The 21,389-nt window shown below is 48.2% G+C and overlaps 2 protein-coding genes across 4 annotated transcripts in view; both read left to right on the forward strand.

The window, feature by feature from the left end:
* Nucleotides 1-11,691, forward strand: part of fndc3a (fibronectin type III domain containing 3A) — a 71,857-nt gene extending 60,166 nt beyond the window's left edge. For 2 of the 3 annotated variants that reach the window (XM_030337255.1, XM_030337257.1), the window contains 9 exons: nt 1,087-1,192; nt 2,335-2,510; nt 3,287-3,400; nt 4,070-4,219; nt 4,936-5,348; nt 6,444-6,656; nt 7,619-7,785; nt 8,489-8,613; nt 9,101-9,445. In XM_030337255.1, the coding sequence (XP_030193115.1) occupies nt 1,087-1,192; nt 2,335-2,510; nt 3,287-3,400; nt 4,070-4,219; nt 4,936-5,348; nt 6,444-6,656; nt 7,619-7,785; nt 8,489-8,613; nt 9,101-9,445 (1,809 nt within the window). Of the gene's footprint in view, nt 1-1,086; nt 1,193-2,334; nt 2,511-3,286; nt 3,401-4,069; nt 4,220-4,935; nt 5,349-6,443; nt 6,657-7,618; nt 7,786-8,488; nt 8,614-9,100 lie in introns of all 3 variants that reach the window. The other variant, XM_030337254.1, reaches the window with a different exon arrangement.
* A 2,403-nt stretch (nt 11,692-14,094) lies between these two features.
* mlnr (motilin receptor) lies at nt 14,095-19,493 on the forward strand. Its single transcript, XM_030381546.1, has 2 exons — nt 14,095-14,949; nt 18,241-19,493. The coding sequence occupies exons 1-2, from the start codon at nt 14,157-14,159 to the stop codon at nt 18,549-18,551; spliced, it is 1,104 nt and encodes a 367-aa protein (XP_030237406.1). The 5' UTR covers nt 14,095-14,156; the 3' UTR covers nt 18,552-19,493.
* The last annotated feature ends 1,896 nt before the right edge of the window (nt 19,494-21,389 follow it).

The raw sequence follows: 21,389 nt of genomic DNA on the forward strand, positions 1-21,389 counted from the left end.
GCCGCGTCATCCCCGAGTGTCGGGCAAAAGCAGCGATAACGACGTCTCAAAGCCGCGCTCCCTGCGGCATTCACACCCTCGAGCCCCCCCCCACCCCCCCCCTCTCCACCGGGTGACTCTGACAAACTCGACGTGACTTCATTCCTCATATGTGCTCTATTGCTACAGATGATAGTTGTCTTTTTTTTTTCCTTTTTTTTTTTTTGTGGAAAAAAGCGGAAATTCTCATTCAGCCGGAGTTCTTGAGAGACGGCAGCAGTTGTTTTTTTTGTTTTTTTTGCAACACTTCCTGGCGCATAAGCATACACCAGATGCAAAAAAGGCAAAACGTGCTGTTCGATTAACCCTCGGCACGGCACGAGGCGGACGCCAATTTAGTCAAATTAGCGGAATATTTTTTGGTGGCGTTGGCTCATTAGCGTCTGGCGTGTATCGCGGGTGCCTTCCTATTCAGGGCGGAGTACAGCTGGGGAGGGGAGGGTGGGGTGGCGAGGAGGGGGGGGAGGGGGGGGTGACTCATGGTGTTCTCAACGTGACTGAGCGCGCACATGCTCGCTGATTCCTCTGCCAGGCAGAGAGTCTGCCATTTAGTTTTATTTATTCATCTCCGCGGAGCGGCTCGCCGGTCACATATGTTCCCGTTGCGCTTTCCCAGAGAGAGGCGGACGACGGCGTCATCGTGGTCGGGCTCTCGGGGTTTGATGGACAGGGGGGAGGGGGGGGGAGGGAGAGAGGGGGGAGAGGGAGAGACGGGGGAGAGGGAGAGACCGAGTGGAGGAGACGGACACGAGCACGAGCGCCACACGGACACGCTCAATGAGACACGCACACACAGAACACACGTACGCGCACACACAGATAAACACACGCACAAAAAAACACACAGGCGCAAACACAGCACCCGCACGCGCACAAACACAGAACACACACGCGGACACACAGAACAACACACGTGCGCACACACAGACGCAAACAAACAAACACAGAGAACAGAACAACGCACGCAGCTATGTCGTTTGTTTGTTTGTGTTCTCATGTCTTTAATTGGGGTGTTGTTGTTGTTGTTGTTGTTGTTGTGGTTGCCAGCTGTCGGAGACCCTGCAGGTCCAGACGCCCGCTGTCCCCCCAGGGCCCTGTCCGCCCCCCCGGCTGGTGGGCAAGGCCAAGGCCAGAGAGGTGCAGCTGCGCTGGGGTGAGTCAGGAACCTTGGTCCCCCACGGCTCTCTCCCCCGTGCCTTTGTGTTCGGATAAATGGACAAACTGGAATGGCTGTATCTAGATGGAATGGTGCATGCAGACGGTCTTCATCCTAACATTGAACTCTATAGCTCAGCTATCCAAATTGCGAAAAGACTGAGAAGTGGCTAATGGCATTGAGTATCAGTTATACAGGCGTCATATTAGCGTTTGATTTGGTTTGTTTCTATCTACTGTCAACCAAAGTAACCCGAAACCTAAGCAACAGCGTCATCTTTTGTGGAGCACATTGTTGCGACTGCTATTCCGTATCAGCCAATCAGAGAGCATTTGCGATGGACTTTGATCCTCGCTGCCCCTGTGTTTGCACTCTTTGTCCATATTTCCTGGCCTACATTGAATAATGAATAATTGATGGGCTATTGCTAGGCTGACCTACACCATACTACACAATGCCGCATGATGCTACGCAACAGCAGAGTACACTCTTCCACATATAATGCTACACAACACCACATAACACCATCGCACATGATGCTACGCTAAACCATATTAGAGCATGCTACATGATGCAATGCTACACCATAGTGCACGACGCCACATGATGCTACGCTACACCGTAGTGCATTATGCTACATGATGCTATGCTACACCATAGTGCACGATGCTACATGATGCTACTCTAGAACGTAGTACGCTATGCTACATGATGCTACGCTAGAACGTAGTGCATTATGCCACATGATGCTACGCTACACCATAGTGCACGATGCTACATGATGCTACGCTACACCGTAGTCGCTATGCTACATGATGCTACGCTAGAACGTAGTACGCTATGCTACATGATGCTACGCTAGAACGTAGTGCATTATGCCACATGATGCTACAGTACACCATAGTGCACGATGCTACATGATGCTACGCTACACTGTAGTCGCTATGCTACATGATGCTACGCTAGAACGTAGTGCACTATGCCACATGATGCTACGCTAGAACGTAGTGCACTATGCTACATGATGCTACGCTACACCGTAGTACGCTATGCTACAAGATACAACGCTATACCAGACATTCACACAGTGATGCTAAGCTATGCTAACGTGTGTGTGTGTGTGTGTGTGCCCGCTCCAGGCCCTCCCCAGGTGGACGGCGGCTGCCCCGTGTCCTGTTACAGCGTGGAGGTGAGCGGGCCGCTGGCCGAGGACAGCCGGGAGGCGTACCAAGGGGCGGAGCTGGACTGCACCGTGGGCAGCCTGCTGCCCGGCCGGACCTACAGCCTCCGCCTGAAGGCCGCCAACAGAGCCGGGGTGAGGCCACACACACACACACACACAGACACACGCGCGCGCGCGCACACAGACACAGACACACACGCACGCACGCACGCACGCAGGCGCGGGCGCACACGCACGTTGCTCGCCGTTGTTGCCATGACAACCGAGCAACCGCGACGGCCGCACCACCTACACCGCCGGCACCGACCGCCAGGCAAAACAAAGGCAGCCAAAGACTCCCGGAGCTGGGCGGACTGAAGAGTCGAGCTCGCCGAGCTGGGCTTTGTGGTGGTGGTGGTGGTGGTGGTGTTGTGGTTGTTGTTGTTCTTTCTTTGTGTAATGTTCTGAACACTTTGGGATTCCGAGTTAGTCATCGCCGCTGACTAGGCGCCCACGCGCTGTTAGGTCATCACGCGCGGCGATCACCGCGCACCGAAGTCACGTATAGCAAATTGTTGATCGTGCATTAGTCTTCCCCTGTAAATAATTACAGATGGATGGAGGGCTCTGAACCTTTTAACTTCGTAATTCTCATTCCCAGGTTAGGATTGTAATGCGTTAGCCTGGTGGTTCTGCTCTTTGACTCCTGCCAAAAGGTTCTGGGTTCGAACCCCAATGTATACACAGTCTACCTGTAGGGGTCCGTGTGCAAGATGCCCGGCCCCTAACCCTTCCTGCCCCTTAATCTGAAGAACCTTCACTAGGTGAATGGCTGACGGCGTGTTACCTGTTACCTTATGCTTAGTGTGTGTGTGTGTGTGTGTGTGTGTGTGCGTGTGCGTGTCTAATGCGTGTTGTTCTCCCTCCAGTTCGGCCCCTTATCGGAGTGCTGTGAGGTGACCACAGGTCCCGGGGCCCCGGAGCCCTGCAAGGCCCCCAGCACCGTCTGCAGGTCCCCCAGCTGTGTGGTGGTCAGCTGGGAGGTGAGACCCCGACCGACCCCGACCACGCCTCCATTACCTTTACAAAGCCATCACCTTCAATTACCAAACCATGACTTCAATTACCATGCCATTACCGAAACCAGGGGCCAAACTAACATACAGTTATCAAACCGTGACCTTAATTATGTTGTTTTTTTTCCCTGCGAGCACTTTGCTCTAAATTTGACATTTTTAAAGGCACAAGCCACATAAGTAGTATCCTGGCAACCAGATAAATCTGCGAGCGAGTGTTTTATTTGATCTTGTATCGGGGCCCCATCCCGTTTGGACTGGTGGGCCTGGATCACAACCCTTTATCTATCACGGGTTGGGTTTAAAACAATGCCTGTACAGTAGCAGGAGCAACGTGGAGGCATTTGCATGAATCACCAAGATAACCAACCATGACCTAATATATCATACTGCTACCAGACCATGACCCGAAGCAACCAAACCATGACCTAAATGAACGTACATTCCCCCAACCATGACCTCGGTCGTCCTCATTCTCAGATTTTACGAATCTCGTAAAAGAAGAAGTCCAAAAATAACCTAAATCTATAAATGAACATATTGCAGACATACGTGTGATTACCCGGTGACCCGCAGAGTACAGGGTCCAGTCACAGAGTGCTGATGGGTGTGTTCTCCGTGGGGGGTGTTGTTCAGGTGCCCCTGGGGAACGGCGCCCCGGTGACAGAGTACCGCGTGGAGTGGGGTGCCGCGGAGGGAACCATGACGGTGTCCTACTCTGGCCCCGCCCTCAGCACCGAGGTCAAGGGGCTGCTGCCCGCGACCAACTACTTCTGCCGGGTTCAGGTGAGAGGAAACAACGTCCGTCCGTCCGTCTGTCCGTCTGTCTGTCTGCGTGTGTGTCTGTCTGTCTCCGTGTGTGTCTGTCTGTCTGTCTGTCTCCGTGTGTGTCTGTCTGTCTCCGTGTGTGTGTGTCTGTCTGTCTCCGTGTGTGTCTGTCTGTCTCCGTGTCCGTCTCTGTGTGTGTGTACACCTGACGGGGGGCGTGTGTGCGTGCCTGTGTGGTTTCAGTTTTCAGCTGTATTATTAGGAACGATGAATTCTATGTTGTCAGTTTTGCTTTGCCTGTGGATTTTCATTCTGAAATCCGGGGCTGCTGACTCATCACACCTTGGGCCAAGTAGAAATTCTTCCAGAGTTCTGGAAGCTCTAAGCAATTTTGATCTGGCGGCCAAACAGAAAAGTCAATGCCAGGTTTTTTTTTACCAAAAAAAAAAAGAATGGTACATATATAGAGAATGAGACTGCCACCCTCAGGACAGTAGGTGCCACTGCATCATGAATAACATCAACACTGCCCCCTTGTTGTTGGTACTATTCACTACACGCGTGTTTTATCTTTGTCAGTGGAGAGCTGGCCAAGCAAGGCCGCAGCACATCGAGTAACAACGTGCATGAAGCACGACATACAAACACAGCAACATGACAGCGGGCGACCATCGAGAACACCTCTGATCTCCTGTCCTTTGTGCGTCGCTGCGTGTGTGTCTGTGTGCGTCCAGGCGGTGAACGTGGCGGGCGTGGGCCCCTTCAGCGACGCCGTGCGCTGCCAGACGCCCAGCTCGGTGCCCGCCGCCGTCACCAACGTGCACGCCCTCAAGGAGTCGGAGATGCGAACGTACGAGGCGACGGCGCACGCACGCAAAGCCCGTCTGGGGGACGACGACGACGACGAAGACGAAGAGGAGCCGGAGGAGGAAGAGGAGGATGATGACGACGAGGAGGAGGCGGTGTCGTCGCGGCGGGCGACGCGGTACTCGCCGTCCACGTGCCTGGGCGTGCGGTGGGAGCCCCCGTGCGACCACGGCGCCCCCATCACGTCCTACCTGATCGACCTGGGGGACCGCCAGCCGCTAGCCGTGGGCCCCGTCACCCGGCACGTCCTGCAGAACCTGCAGCCCGACACCAGCTACCGGTACACACACACACACACACACACACACACACACACACACACACACACACACACACACACACACACACACACACACACACACACACACACACACACACACACACACACACACACACACACACACACACACACACACAATAGGGCTTTGACTCCGAACTTCGTTATTCGAATATAATTCGGATATCAAAAAGTAAATCAGAATTCAAGCGAATATTAGGCAGCCCTTAATATAACATCCTATGGGCAGGCCAAGAGGGAGAGACGTTGGAGAACCCAACAGTCTATTCATTATATTGTAATGAGCACGGAAGAGGCAGTGAATGAAGTATTGATTAGACAGCGGTTTATTAGAAACCTAATAAACCGCTGGAATGCGCAAGACCGGTAACCATAGCAACGCCGGTAAACAAACCTCGCGAAGCCCAATCCAGGTCATACTGAAGGCATTTAATGGTCAAAATATTATTAATACATATTTGAATATATTCGAATATTATAAACAATCGAACTTCGAATATGATTTTTTGGGCAAAAGTCAAAGCCCTAACACACACACACACACACACACAGGGGAGGGCTTGCCCATCAGCCCTTCGTCCACTCGTACCGTATATGGGGGTCAGGGTCAGGAGGGTCTATGGGTCGACGGTGTTTGACCCCCAGTCGGAGACCTTTGGGTTTGAGAGTCAACGGCCACAGTGTACCGGCAGGCATACAGGCCCTGACGACCTCCGAGCTCACTTCAAGTGTGTGTGTGTGTGTGTCTGTGTGTGTCTGTGTGTGTCTGTTTGTGTGTGTCCGGATATTTTAGTCACAGAAATAAGAAATGCATGGCCACTAATATTGTCCTCGTAGACAGAGCTCATTAAACATGAGTAAATGTGAGGGCATTATCCTCTTTACGTGCCTGTGTGTGTGTGCGTGTGCGTGCGTGCGTGCGCGCATCGTTCCGTTGAAACCGATTGGACTGCCATAATGTGTACCGTCCATACAAGTATGTCAACGTGTGTCCATCATTTGCGTTATCGTCCCCAAAAGTGGTCTGTATTGTGATATCGTCCCCAGACGTGTGTTAACGTGTGTGTGTGTGTCCAGGATCCGGATCCAGGCCCTGAACAGCCTGGGGGCGGGCCCCTTCAGCCACCCCTTCAAGCTGAAGACCAAGCCCCTCCCGCCGCCGCCGCCGCGCCTCGAGTGCACCGCCTTCAGCCACCAGACCCTGAGGCTCAAGTGGGGCGAGGGGCCCGGCAAGGCCAGCGCCTCGGACGCCCTCCAGTACCAGCTGCAGATGGAGGACCGCAGCGGCCGGTGTGTACACACACGGGGGGGGGGGGGGGTCAGCAACGAAAGGCTGCTGGGTTCAACAAACAAAGAGGTCGGAGACAACCAAACGCTTGCTCTCTCTCTCTCTCTCTCTCTCTCTCTCTCTCTCTCTCTCTCTCTCTCTCTCTCTCTCTCTCTCTCTCTCTTCAATGATCCCCTTCGAAATAAAACACAAACTGCGTCTGGCACTCTGAGAGTGTGTCAGACTCAGACCCGACGGAGTGGGGGCCCCCGAGGCGGGGTCAGGGGCCCCCGAGGCGCTGACACCGCCTCGGGGGCCCCTGACACCGCCTCGGGGGCCCCTGACACCGCCTCGGGGGCCCCCACTCCGTCGGGTCTGAGTCTGACACACTCTCAGAGTGCCAGACGCAGTTTGTGTTTTATTTCGAAGGGGATCATTGATCATTGGAGAGAGAGAGAGAGAGAGAGAGAGAGAGAGAGAGAGAGAGAGAGAGAGAGAGAGAGAGAGAGAGAGAGAGAGAGAGAGAGAGAGAGAGAGAGAGAGAGAGAGAGAGAGAGAGAGAGAGAGCGAGAGCGAGCGTTTGGTTGTCTCCGACCTCTTTGTTTGTTGAACCCAGCAGCCTTTCGTTGCTTCCGTCACAATCAGTTTACCGCAGTCCTTTTTTCCAGAAGCATGTTCCGAGCCGTCCCGTGTGCCTTTCTTTTTCGTAAACAGCAGATTTTCACACTAATGGTAACCGGTGGTAGCAGGGAATGGTAACAGGAACCAAATTCAATCCGTTCGACCTGAGGATTGGACCCATCCATTTGTGTGAAAACTGTAACCGATCCACTCCTTTTTACAAAAACATCTTCAGGGAAACTGAGGTCTTTGACCTCGAAAAGAATGCGTCTGTTGTTTATAACGCCTTTCCTGCTCTACTTGTGCTTGGGTCTCTACTTGTGCTTGGGTCTCTGATCGTGTCCATGTCTCTGTCCCCCTGCAGGCTGGTGTCCCTGTACAAGGGGCCGTGCCACACCCATAAGGTCCAGAGGCTTAACGAGTCTACCTCGTACACCTTCCGCATCCAGGCCTTCAACGAGGCGGGCCAGGGCCCCTTCTCCAATGTTTACACCTTCACCACCCCCCGCTCCCCCCCGGCGCCGGTCAGAGGTACGGTCTCTCTCTCCGTCTCTGGCTCTGTTGGTCTGGGTGTGTGTATCGCGCTCTCTCACACTTTATTTAGTTCTTCCTGCCTGACTCTTCAAACATTCTCCCGTCTCTCTCACTAGACTGGTAAGGGTTTAATCTCTCTCTGTCTCTCTCTCTCTGTCTCTCCGTCTCTCTCTCTCTCTCTGTCTCTGTCTCTCTCTCTCTCTCTCTCTCTCTGTCTCTCTGTCTCTCTGTCTCTCTGTCTCTCTGTCTCTCTGTCTCTCTCTCTCTCTCTCTCTCTCTCTCTCTCTCTCTCTCTCTCTCTCTCTCTCTCTCTCTCTCTCTCTCTCTCTCTCTCTCTCTCTCTCTCTCATGGCCACCAAAGCACCTTTTACTAGCGTTTTCTTCAGCAGCTAAGAACTCGGCCATGTGATTCCCTTTGTCAGTCCATCTATTTGGCAACGCTTTAATGCCCCCTTGTGTACACGTTGATGTGACACGGAAGTATAAATGAAGGCAGCTCCGGGAAAGATCTGCGTCGAGTCTTTTCCTCGTGACGTGGATCTATGCAGACACGCTGTAATTCAAGCTGAAGTCAATCAGCCAGTCAATCAGTGTCATTTAATGAAAGTGCTTAGTCGACTCAGAAGTGCCCATACTGTCTTCTCTCTCTCTCTACTCTCTACTCTCTCTCCCTGCCTCCGTCTCTCTCTCTCTCATTCAGGCCCCCGAGTGGAGCACCTTGAAGACCACGCCTGTGAGGTCTCTTGGGAGGCCCTGCCCCCCATGAAGGGAGACCCAATCATTTACACCCTGCAAAGCATGCTGGGAAACTCTGACTTCAAACAGGTGACAGGCTTTTCTCCCGGTGTAGCTTATCTTATTCACGAGAGGGGAGGATGGGGGTTGTGTGCATGCATTGTATTAGTCACCCTGGGCCTTAATGACTCATCGTTTAAAGATCATTGATCCATAGGAGGGCTTCTGGGAACGGACGCATGCAAGTCCTTCCTTTTATATGTCTTATGTTTTCTATGTAAATGGACTGCATTTAGATAGTGCCTTTTATCCAAAGCATTTCACAATATTGCCTAATATTCATCCATTCATGCACACATTCAAACACCGACGGCGGTGTCAGCCTTGCCAGGCGACAGCCAGCTCGTCAGTATGGGTGAGGCGTCTCGCCACTCGAGCCAGGAGGAGCCGGGGATCGAGTTAGTAACCTCGCGGTCACCAGCCCACCCCGCTCCACCTCCTGAGCTACTGCCACCCTATGTTGGCCATGACCACCACCCCTCCCCAACACTCTGCCCTCTCTCTCCCCCCCCCCCAGGCCTACAAGGGTCCCTCCACCAGCCACGTGCTGCACGGCCTGCAGCCCAGCAGCGACTACCGCTTCCGGGTGTGCGCCATCCGGCAGTGCGCGGACGCCCCGGAGCTCAGCGGACCCTACAGCCCCACGGTCACCCTCTCCCCACCGCGCGGCGAGGCGCAGGGGGGCGGGGCCGGCGGCGGCGGCCTCGGCGCGGCGGGGGCGGGGCTCCGGGCGGGCGGCGCGGAGTCGGCGCGGCCACGGCGCAGCCTCAGCGACGAGCAGTGCGCCTTCCTCCTGCTGATGGCGTTCGCCGTGATCGCCATCCTCATCGCGTTCGTCATCCAGTACTTTGTCATCAAATGAGCACTTTTCTCTCTCCGACCCCTCTCGCTCGCAAACACACATACGTGCACGCATACACGCACGCGCGCACACACACACACACACACACACACACACACGGTCACAGCTTTACTTTCTTTGTCGGTTAGTTCATTGTTGATTGTTTGATATCTGTGTTGTTTTGCGCACCCTCCACCCCCCCCCCCCCCCCCCCCGCCCCCCCACACACACACACACCCTACCCTCATGGTTAATTATTCATAAGAAGTAGAAAGAGGATGGGACGGTTTCAGCTCCTTTCCAATTGGCCGTCCTCGGGAGAGGGGATCATGAGAGAGCCGTGATTGGCTGAAGGAGGGAGTGGGGCAGAGGGGGGGGGGGGGCAGCGGGTAGATACTCTTACTCATGTTCTTGTTGATTACAGTATCTGTATAAACGTATATTTATAGAAGTTATTATTTATATTTGCATTTCTGTGTCCAGTATAGAAGCGTTTCTGTTTTTTGGTTTGTTTCGTAGTTCCAGTAGGAGAAGAGAATGTAGATGTTCTGGTAGCCGGTGTGTTTATGGAGGGACCTAGCATGGCCAGTGTCTGCGCCAAGCGGTGCAATCCGATGCTTTCAGAGTGGTGACTCACCCCCCCCCCCCCCCCCCCCCCCCCCTCACTCCCTACCGCCGCGAAGAAAAACGCGGTTACACAGACGTGATGAATCATGAAATTGTTGTGCGCGCTATAGAACATTCATTTAGCACTTTCCAAACTTTTTGATGTTCAGAATGTCTAAGGATGCAAAAATGACTGGAAGATATGTTAGTATATTTTTGTACAGCAAGACACAAAGTTTGACAGAGGAAATTCTGGATTATGCTGGTTATAAAGATTAGGAAGAAAAAAATATAGGAAAAACCAAACTAACACAACTACTTGTGATTATTTTTTACTGTCTTATGGTTGAACTGTAGCTTTGTTGCTATGGACATGCGGCTGCTTCACTATGAAATCATGTTGTTCTGCACACAAAATGGACGCTTTCACTTTCGGTTTATTTTTCCTTTTCAGTTGGGGGTTTCCCAGCTAGCTGATTTTGCACCTTAGTAAGAAAAAAAATGAAAAAAAGACAACCCTTTGACTTGGCTGTGACTTGGTCTTGTGGCGCGTTTTTAATCCAACACGCTTGTGCGATTGTGCGAGCCCTTCTTGTGCTTTGGGTGTTTTTAAAGTCGCCGTACCACAGGGTGTGTCGGAGTCTGGAGAGGCAGCCATTTTCAAAGGCTCCGGAGGGAGAAAAATCAGGATGATAAAAAAAAAAAAAAAGCTAAATAAATCACATCAACACGACGGCATAGAAGCGTGTTCTGCTGTTTCTATTTGTTTTTCTTAGTTCCTATTTATTTTATTTTTTTTAGAAAAACACTAAAAGAGTGTTTTATTCCACTTTAATTTTTATTAGTTATCTTAAGGAATTAATTTGTTCATAATTTGATATTAGTTCATAATCATGAGATAATTTTCTTCTCAATCCTAGGTCTATGTTTTACTTCTCTTTTTATCTTGATTTCTTCCGTCTGGTCATATATGTGTGAAGTATATTTTTTTATGATATTGAAGTAATATAAGTGAATACTCTCCAGAGAAAAATACAACAGGAATGTGGAAACGCAAAGGCGGCAGATTCAAAAACGTGTTATCTCATGTACTTCCCGTGAATTTAAATTTGCCTTCTTTCTCTCTGCGTGTTTGTGTGTTCGTAAAACAAGTTCTCTAGCGCTGCTGCGTCGGTCCTCTAGTCTGTTCTTGTGTTCTAGTGTTGGGTTGCGGGCAGGCCACTGTCCGTATGATATACAGGTACCTTGCAAAAACGTCTTGGGGTAATTACATGATTTGGTCTTTTCAGGCATTTCGCAAATGTCTTCTCTTTGTCCTTTAAAGAATTCAAATTCCTATTTTTGATAGTGATTGCAACGTGTGCCATTTTAACACCTCTTCACCCCGGGGTCTGCTGCCCTCGACTGGAGAGATTAGCAAAAACGCTACAAAAGAAAATCATAAAATATGCACAAAAAAGACCATTTTTATGTAATTTTAATGTTTGCAGTTACCTCATACACCGTACATTCCAAAATGAAAATTTGTTATACTATACATACTACCAGACATATCACTTTAAGATGTTGGTTATGATGAAAAAAGTATAATCATAGATATGTATCTGTATAGCCATGATATCTACAAAGAATCCATGCACAATAAAAGATTTATAATTCTTTATCGTCTGTTTGTTTTTGTTTGTATGGCTGTCTTAATTTTTCTCAGATTTAATAAAGTTGAAATCATTGTGTCAAAAATGATATATATTGGGGGCCCCCACAATGTGTAACCAGATGAGGCCATAAAGTAATTTTACTCCCCGTAGGGCTGCTGTTTTGCTTGTGTTTTGTTCAGACTTCGTTTCAAGATAGGTCCATTCTTATCTTTGGATTTGACTTTTATATCAACCACCACCGAAATAAGTGCACTAATCTGACACAGACTATAATAAAAAATAATATAGAGGGATGGATTGACTCCATATGGGCGGGTTTTATTTTTGAGAAACATTTAAGTTCAAGACATTTAAGTTTTAAATGGAGTTAAGTTACCGGGGGCAGGTTTTACTCTTGTTTAAAGACCCATTATAAAGGATGTGTTGCAGGAATACTGACAGCCATTTGGCTATCGTTCACTTTGGGGATGCGTCCTTCAAACGACAGCCAAACAAAACCACTGTTAATCTGACATGGATAAACATGCACACACACTGTATGAATTAAAGTGTATGGGTTTTTCACATGGTTGTATTATAACAAGGTTTTCAGGTGGTTTGTTCTAAAGATAGGTTCGTTTCACGGTTAATATGTGCTACATCTACAATGTGACTGACGATCCGCTTGGTATTATATAAAAGCCATTCATATTCGTTGGTTAAATCAATAATCTCATACACCATACAATCTGCTCATATACACTATTGTTTATGAGCAGAATGGTTTTAAAACCACTAGCATTGACAGTCGAGAAATCTTGATAAATTGAGGTTTAATCAAATAAGCTATGCCTGTTATTGTCAAATGGCTTTTAATTGAGATCCAGTTTTAATAAACTTGACAACCATTACATCACTTGTGCTGTTTATAAAGGATAATTGGCATCCATCGAGACTGTTTTAAAGCTTTGCTTCAAATAAATCATATTTTGGCCTTTTATGTTGGGCATATTTAAACCTAATGTTAACTATCTTGAAAGCGATGGTCTGCATTCTCTCGTCAACTAATCTTGGAGGGGGAGTTGCTCCCGTTCTAATCCTGCCATCCATCACTACCATCATTTGGTTAGAAATGTAATTATTTTAAAATTACATGGCACCCACATGTAGGCACACACACACACACACACACACACACACACACACACACACACACACACACACACACAGAGACACACACCCCCACACACACACACACACAGACACACACACATACACACACCCAGAGCCTTGGAGGAGGAGGAATAGGAGGTGGTGGTTGTGGAAGGGAAAGAGGAGAAGGAGGAGGAGGAGGTGGTCTCGTCATTGTTTGACTGGGGACTCTCAACACACAGGACCGTCTCTGCCAGCCTCTTCATTTAATCGGCGTGCTCCCACAGACACGCACACACCGCAGAGGACATCACCAGCACCACGCACAGCTTCTGTCTCCACAGGTAAACCCCCTTCCCTTTCTACCCTGCGTAAAGTTAGTATCATTTTGATGACGTTTTTTTTACATAAAGGCCACGTACTATACTAATCATTTAACAGAAGGTTTTATCCAAAGTGATTTAGAACAAAGAAGATTATGGAGATGTTGAAGATGAATAATGTTATAATGTTGTGGGGGACGGTAAGGATAAGGGGCATGATAGTCTTGTGGTTAGGTTGTTTGAAAAGCAAAAAGGTTTTAGGGTTGAGTCCTAATGTCGGCATTCTACCTGTAGGCCATTGAGAAAAATACCCTAGCTCCTACCTGCTCCTCAACAACTTCTGAATACACATTAAAGTCATGTTTGGATGAACCATTGGATCAGTAATTCCTAACCGGGGACTTGGGTAAGCAAAGGGGTACAGTAGCAGGTTCCAAGGGTGACTTTGCTTCATTAGACCAACAGAACCTGCGTAACATCAAATATTAATATTTGTTTTATATTATGCTGATTGATCAACTTAGTGTCAGTTATGGTTATGGAATATACAATATAAATAACAATCCTAAATTATATTGGTAAAATATTAGTTGAAGGGGATTAATCTGTAGTTTTGTGTTGGTGAAGGGGTACACGAGACATACTGACAGGGCTGTGCTGGTCCATAAGAAGAGGTTGGACAAAACTGTGGCAAAAGAATAGCAAGTCCAACAATCTTTTTTACCAATTTATCCAAAAGGTTTCGTAATTTGTGGTACCTATTCATTCTCGTATCATGTTAATGTGTAAGTTCTGTTCTCATATGTATCCATATTTCTTTGTGTGTTTTACTCATTTTTTGTATGTTTTGTTCGGGCGGGTCTAAAGCCGTCTGTGAGTGTACAACGTCTACCTCTATCTACATTTCTTAGTTTTTATGTTTATTTAGATTTTGTGTTTTCTAGTTCCAGGCCTAGGTCTAGACCTTCCTCTAGGTCTCCGGGTGCGTCCTCGTGGAAACCTGAGCGTTGCCTCATGGTTCAGTCCTCCGGCACCATGCCTTGGACCAGACCCCAGGTGGAGCCCCACGAGAGCGTGGACCAGTACCCCGCCGACCACCACCACTACGAGGGCTCCCTGTTCCCCACCTCCACCCTGGTCCCCGTCACCGTCATCTGCATCCTCATCTTCGTGGTGGGCGTGGCGGGCAACACCATGACCATCCTCATCATCCAGCGCTTCAAGGACATGAAGACCACCACCAACCTCTACCTGTCCAGCATGGCCGTGTCCGACCTGCTCATCTTCCTCTGCCTTCCCTTCGACCTCTACCGCCTCTGGAAGTACGTGCCCTGGCTGTTCGGCGAGACGGTGTGCCGGCTGTACCACTACATCAACGAGGGCTGCACCTACGCCACCATCCTGCACATCACGGCGCTCAGCGTGGAGCGCTACATCGCCATCAGCTTCCCGCTGCACTCCAAGGCGCTGGTGACGCGCCGCCGCGCGCAGTACGTCATCCTGGCCCTCTGGGGCTTCGCGCTGGTGTCGGCCGCGCCCACGCTCCTCCTGGTGGGCGTGGAGTACGACAACGCCTCGCACCCCGACCTGAGCACCGGCCAGTGCAAGCACACGGACTGGGCCATCGTGTCGGGCCAGCTGCACATCATGCTGTGGGTGTCCACCACCTACTTCTTCTGCCCCATGCTGTGCCTGCTCTTCCTCTACGGCTCCATCGGCTGCAAGCTGTGGAAGAGCCGCATGGAGATGCAGGGGCCCTGCGCCCTGGCCCGCGAGAGGGTCCACCGGCAGACCGTCAAGATCCTGGGTGAGTGGCGAGCGGTCGTTGCGGAGAACACGGTTTGCCGAGTATGGGTTAACTGCCCTCAGAGCCAGATTGATCATCGGCGTGTGTGTCCGACCGCGTCATGTGACGTGCATCTCTGAAAGGGTGCAGCTCTGTGCAGACATAGTGTCTGGTCGGCGCCACCACAGCAACCTTACTGCGAAACGGTGACAGTACATGTCACGGCTTGAGGTGTGGATTACCCACGCACTTCACTAACGGCACAACACAGCGTCTTTAAATTCAACTTATCACCTTAAACAATGATACACTACTAACCCTACTCATAAACCAACACATTAACCATTAAAACCCTCGATCCTATCTCTATTCCTAATACCTCTTCATTCACTTATTTATGCAATGCCATTAAGATAATTAAGTGAACTAATTTAAATGTCATTAGATGTAAATAAATACTTCTGGTTGAACACGTCACTGTCTCAGTAAGTCTTAACAAACGCACTTAAATAGCCTACCAAGGTTCATCACCATAGAAACAAGCCCATGTGGGAACCAGAGAAATGTTGTGTAACTATCCCATGGTAAAAATATATGTATAATATATATATTATATATAATATAGGCTACATCCCAACTTTATCCACCGCCTTTATAACACAGTAAACAGCTTGAGGCTGTTGGCAGTGGAGGGTTTCAGATGTGACTGCTACTTCCACGATGCTTCCTCGTATAGTCCTGTTCCTCTGTAGTCGGAAATGATGGAGCGACGCCAGGCTTGTTTTGAAGCCGCTTCGCGTCTGACGGCTCTGATTCCTTCCTGATGAAGGATGATGTCATTCCCGGCCGCAGAAGCACAAGCAGATTGTCATCATTGGATGGCTCCGCCAGCCCGCGCAGAAACCACAGTTTAAAAGGCCGTAACCACACTAATCCGTCTAGTCCAAATATGTCATGTCGGCGTGCTCCGATTAATCCTGTTCATTAGGGGGCCGCCGGAGTCCATGTCGCGGGCCCCGCTGCCTTTTTTTGTTCATGTTTGTCGGCTCCCTAATTGGATTCTCATCGAAAGCCATCATACATCAGCGCTAATGGAAGTGTGCATAGCCCTAGGGAACCGCCGCTTTTTTTTTTATTCTGTGTGGTGCCACCCGTCTGCGAGGGGGGCTTTAATTCCAGCTTTCCCCACAAGCGTGATACGTTGTGATGGCAATTCTGTCGTCCAGGAAGCCCTTGTAAATCCTAGTCAGTGAGGATTTTTTTTTTATTAACTAATTAATTATTCATCCGATTCGCATCGAGTTGTAGTTGACATTTTACGCCTCTTCCCTCCTCTTGCCTCGTGTTAATAAGATTGCCAAAGCCCAGAATCCCGGGAAATAAGCCACAGGGACGGGAGCTGGGGTGTAATAATGGACTTTCATTGAACATATGTTTTTTCGAGATGAAAAGGGTTATTAGTTTAATATATTGTTTATGATAGCTGTTTCCACATTTGGACCATGTTATGAGTCATAATAACCCCAACATTTACATTATAAGGTGAGTGCTGCATGCAGCGCTCAACTATTGTTCTTCATACGTTTTATTCTTTCTTTCTTTCTTTCTTATTCTCTACAAACTTTGGGACCTATCTCCTTCCTCAAATTTTCACCTACTCCATTCAAATTGTAAAATAAATCTGAATAGTTTGGAGTCGCGCGCTTCTTTTCAGATTTTTTAAATATTTTATAGGCCTACTTTTTAAAGGTTGGGTTTTTGAAAATACACAACTCAAATGGTCCTACCCCCTCTCCTTCAACGCTGACTCTGACTCCACCCATTCCAAGTACCTGGACGCGCAATCATGCACGAGCGCAAACACAGACGCGCGAGAGAGAGCCAGGCTAGCGTAGATTTTCGTTAAACAACATGGCATTTGGCAACATTAAAAAAACAACATGGGGATGGTGGCGTCTTGTCTGCCATGGAAATTGTCTTCTACTGCTAGGTCCAAATGTGGATTAAATAGTTCCAGTAGCTACCGCAGGATAACAACAAACAGGAGCTTGCTCTGGGTCACGAGCTCTGGGTCACGAGTACTGCACGAAGGGGTCGCGCGCGGGGGAGGAGGAGTGCAGTACGACCGTTTGATTGACGTACTTACTGTCCAATGCAACTCGGTGGCTCTGGAAATCATTGGCTGTAGTTTTTCGAGCCCTGCCCGTTCCACAGATGATTGACTTGTTTAATTTTCATGTCAGTACTTCTAACTCAGTGGCTGTAAGTGGGTTATGATAAGGATTTCAAGTAATTCTGCAAAAATGGCCAAAAAAGCGGATTCCATACCCAACCTTTAAGATATTCTACTTTTAAAATGTTATCATTTTTTTTTAACATTGGAGTCAATGGGAGGACGGCAGAGACGTCCTCTGGTACTTCAACTGTTTAAGACGTACCTAAATCAATTTTCAACCGTTTTACCATTTAAAAAAATCTACACACTTGTATCTTCAATAATATCCAAACGGAATTTCGATATCATACACACTTTATTCAGAATCACAGTTTTAGTTTAATACCGGCTTCGTTTTCAGTCGGTCTCATTGATTTACGTTGACGTCTGAGCGTGATGCGCTCAGCAGTGTTGCCAGATAGGGCGATTTTCCTCGACGGATTGGGGTACCTTTGGAGGACGTTCAGGCAGTGTTGCCAGATTGGGCGGTTTTTCCCACTCTATTGAGCTACTTTTAATCACGCACAGGCTCGCCATGTCTTAAACACACACACACACACACACACACACACACACACACACACACACACACACACACACACACACACACACACACACACACACACACACACACACACACACACACACACACACACACACACACACAGTGCAGGGCAATACATTTGACGTTTCAGATTCTTCAGTTCAATTCATTTTACTTTCTGCATTTTTATCTATGCTTTGCGCTTTTCGTTCAGCGGTCACTTTATTTGTTTCAAACCATTTACTTTTTCTTAAATGGTGTGCATGCTTACATTGTTTACTCCATTAGACTTTGAACTTTTGTTCAAATCCCTTCACTTGATTTAAGCCATTTAACGTTTCTTTATGTCTTAATATGTGCTTTATTAAAAATTATTTTCAACCTCGCTTTGTACTACAGCACACCGCATTTTCTGCAGGAAATGCATTTTCTAGTTGTCAGTTGCCAGTGCCACATAATCGAGTAAACTCCCATTAGGGGCCCTAAAACAGTCCTAACTTTTCTCAATACGACTAAAAGGCGTTTAATTTTCTCCCCCTCTTGTGCGCTACAGTGGTGGTGGTGCTGTCCTTCATCATATGCTGGCTGCCCTACCACATCGGCCGGAACCTGTTCGCCCAGGTGGACGACTACCACACCGCCAAGCTGAGTCAAGACTTCAACGTGGCGTCCATGGTGCTGTGCTACCTCAGTGCCTCCATCAACCCGGTGCTCTACAACCTCATGTCACGCAAATACCGCGCCGCGGCCCATCGACTCTTCCTCCTCCACCGTCGCCCGCGGCGTCGAGAGCTCTGTGGCCAGCCGCAGCTCAGCGCCATCGACGACATCACCACCCTCCACGAGACGCTGACCGGCGTCTGAGAAGAGATTGTGGTTAATTTGGAACGGCTGCTTTTTGATGGGAAGGGGCTCATCGGTTTCAGAATAGTCTAAAGGGGTGTCCGTTTTCTGTCCAAATAAGGGCATGGCGGTTCCGCTTGCCGAAACATCAAAGGTTTACATAATCTAAAAAGAGTTAAAAGTTGATTGGTTTTATTTGTTTAATGCATAGTGTAGTTAGCGATACTGGTAGCTATGATTGATTCAGCTTCGTCATCAATTGTACTCGTGTTTGAAAAGTTTGATTAGCGTTTTGTAGCCTACTCGCAAAGTCGTAAAACAAAAACCGTAGACCTACTGCAAAAAATATTTGTATAACATAGGCCTACTCGGCAAAGGTTTGTTTCGAAAGTAAAAAATAAGGACAGTTGCTTTTGGTACTTTATGGTCTAGTTCTAAAGACTCCTCTGTTTGTTTGTAGCTTATATTCTGGCTACAGTAAGCCTTTTGTGAGACTATTTCACGATTAAAGATTGGGTTAGGGTTAGGGTTAACAATTGATTATTATCGCTTGAGAGTAAGGAATTCCCTTTGTGCATTTAGAGCGAATATATCCGTTTGATTAGGTTTGAATGTATTTATAATTGCCCATGTGTCTGTTGTACCAAATATTCCCTGCTTCACGCTTTAATAGCTACAACAACGGGGGCCCCTTTCACAAATGAAAGGTGCTTTGTTTAAATTGCCTGATTACTTTTTCTGTGTAGCTGTAATCGTATTCTGGGGTTCAATTAGTGGCGTGGTTATCAATTGTATTGCTGAAGTGTTTGGTTGTCATTTGTCTTGGGGGATATGAGAGAAAACATATTAACTGTTACATTTATGTTGCCTCGGCTAGAGCCCTCTTGCTGTGGATTTACAATTTGGGGTTTGTGTGTGTGTGTGTGTGTGTGTGTGTGTGTGTGTGTGTGTGTGTGTGTGTGTGCGTGTGTGTGTGTTGCTAGTGTGTGCACGGGCGTGTTTGTTTTTTGTGAGGCTATTGTAGTCTATATGTGTGTGTGTACACATTTGTGCATATTATGTGTGTTTCATTGTGTGGTCCCCCCCATCTCTCCAGATAACTCCCATTAGGCAAAACAGATTTCAATGAACACAAGGTAAACTCTGTGTCTATGCAGGTCTGATGCCAGGACCACCTGAGCCCTGCGGTTGTCAGGGTGCGTACGTGCCTGCCCCCGGATCTAATCGGACGCTAATATTACATTACCTGCCTTGATCCCTACAGGACGCGTCCCGGCATCACCATATATTCAAAGTAATTGTGGCACTAAGCACATTTCAGGGACATCAGGAGAGATTGCCTATGCCAAGCGGGTCGGCTCTTCATGGACGTTATTACATCCTCTGCTACAAGAGACCATTCTCCTCACCTGAACAAGGCCCTCTTAATGTTTTCCCCGGTTTAAAGGTGCTGTAGGTAAGATTCAAGAGCAGTAATTTGAGGATAATGTGTTCGAAAAGGCCTAGTTATCTATCTGCTGTCCATGACATGTGCTGTGAGAATACCCGTTTCGAATGGACCTCGCCTCACTCTGTATTACATCGATTCTAGAACATTCCCGGCTAATTTCTAACCAATCAGGACATCTCTTCCCTGATTATCTTGGGGGATCCATCTTGCATGTCAATCACAGCTTCGTGGATGCAACACTTCCCAATGACGTGTAATGAAAGGGCATTGGAATGTAGGGATGGAGAGGGCAGAGGGGGGATACATTTTTGGTTGTTTCGTTTCAAAACATTGCTCTCTTCTGCTTTTTCCTGCTCTCTCTATAACTCTCAAATCTTACCTACAGCATCTTTAAGGGGGCACCCACACTAGGCCATCTGGCCGTGGCCGTGGCCGCCAGATGGCCTAGTGTGAGTGCACCCTAAATATGCAAAAAAGCAATTTTTGTACTATCTTGTGCCAAACATAATATTTGATTGTCTTCATCCAAGTGGATGACTCGCAGATGAGCCTTCATCTCCCGATCGTGTCACTTGCGTGTTGTCCTCCCATATGTTACACCGTCGGAATGGAGGCTGCATGGGACACAGCATGACTCACCCTGCCTCTAGCGTCTGCACATCGCTGTGTCTCCTGTTGTGAACCCAGGATTGGATAAACAAACTAGTAGACCGTGCAATGAAGTCTGACATCTAATCTTCTGCTCTCGTGACGCTTCCCAGCATCCGGCACAGTGACATGTACAAACTCTTCTTCTGCGGCTCTTAGTTAAGCACAAACTCCATCAATAAACCGAACTCACCGATCAGTCACCGATATCAAAGACTCCCTGACCTCTCTCGCTTTGCAGGATATTTGATATTTTATGCAGGTTACACTGGTTTTCTTTTAATGGAAAATTTAGGACCAATTGTTGTGGTATGTTTTTACTGTTGATTTGTGTATATTTATGTAGTGCATTCTCTGTATGTTTCTTAAAATCCGCAATCGGTTAATTCAAATGGGAAAATCATGCATACCCAGGAGTCCAGACATACTAAGATGGGGTGGCCTAGGAGTGTATAGTATAGTATGCATAGCAAAATAAATAATGTCACTCAGGGTGGCCAATTATTTGTTTGCGGGGTGTTTCCCCCAGAGCCCCTACAGATACGGCCCTGCTACCCCAGCAAAAACATCACCCCTGTTGAGTCCCTCTTGCTATGTTTTATATCTGTGTTTGTATCCATCCATATAAAAGAATGGTCAATGCAAGATGAATGTGTACATGTAAGATAGATAGATTGGGTAAGTTGTAATATTTGTATATGACTTTACGTTTTATTTATAGTTCATTTTAATTGGAGTGACAGACAATACATTTACATATT

Source organism: Gadus morhua, chromosome 16 (assembly GCF_902167405.1).
Source record: "Gadus morhua chromosome 16, gadMor3.0, whole genome shotgun sequence".
Classification (NCBI taxonomy): Eukaryota; Metazoa; Chordata; class Actinopteri; order Gadiformes; family Gadidae; genus Gadus; species Gadus morhua.

Coding starts and splice junctions, on each gene's coding strand:
- mlnr (XM_030381546.1), top strand. CDS start 14,157: ATGGTTCAGTCCTCCGGCACCATGCCTTGGACCAGACCCCAGGTGGAG. Junction 14,950..18,240: donor GCAGACCGTCAAGATCCTGG/GTGAGTGGCGAG, acceptor TGTGCGCTACAG/TGGTGGTGGTGCTGTCCTTC.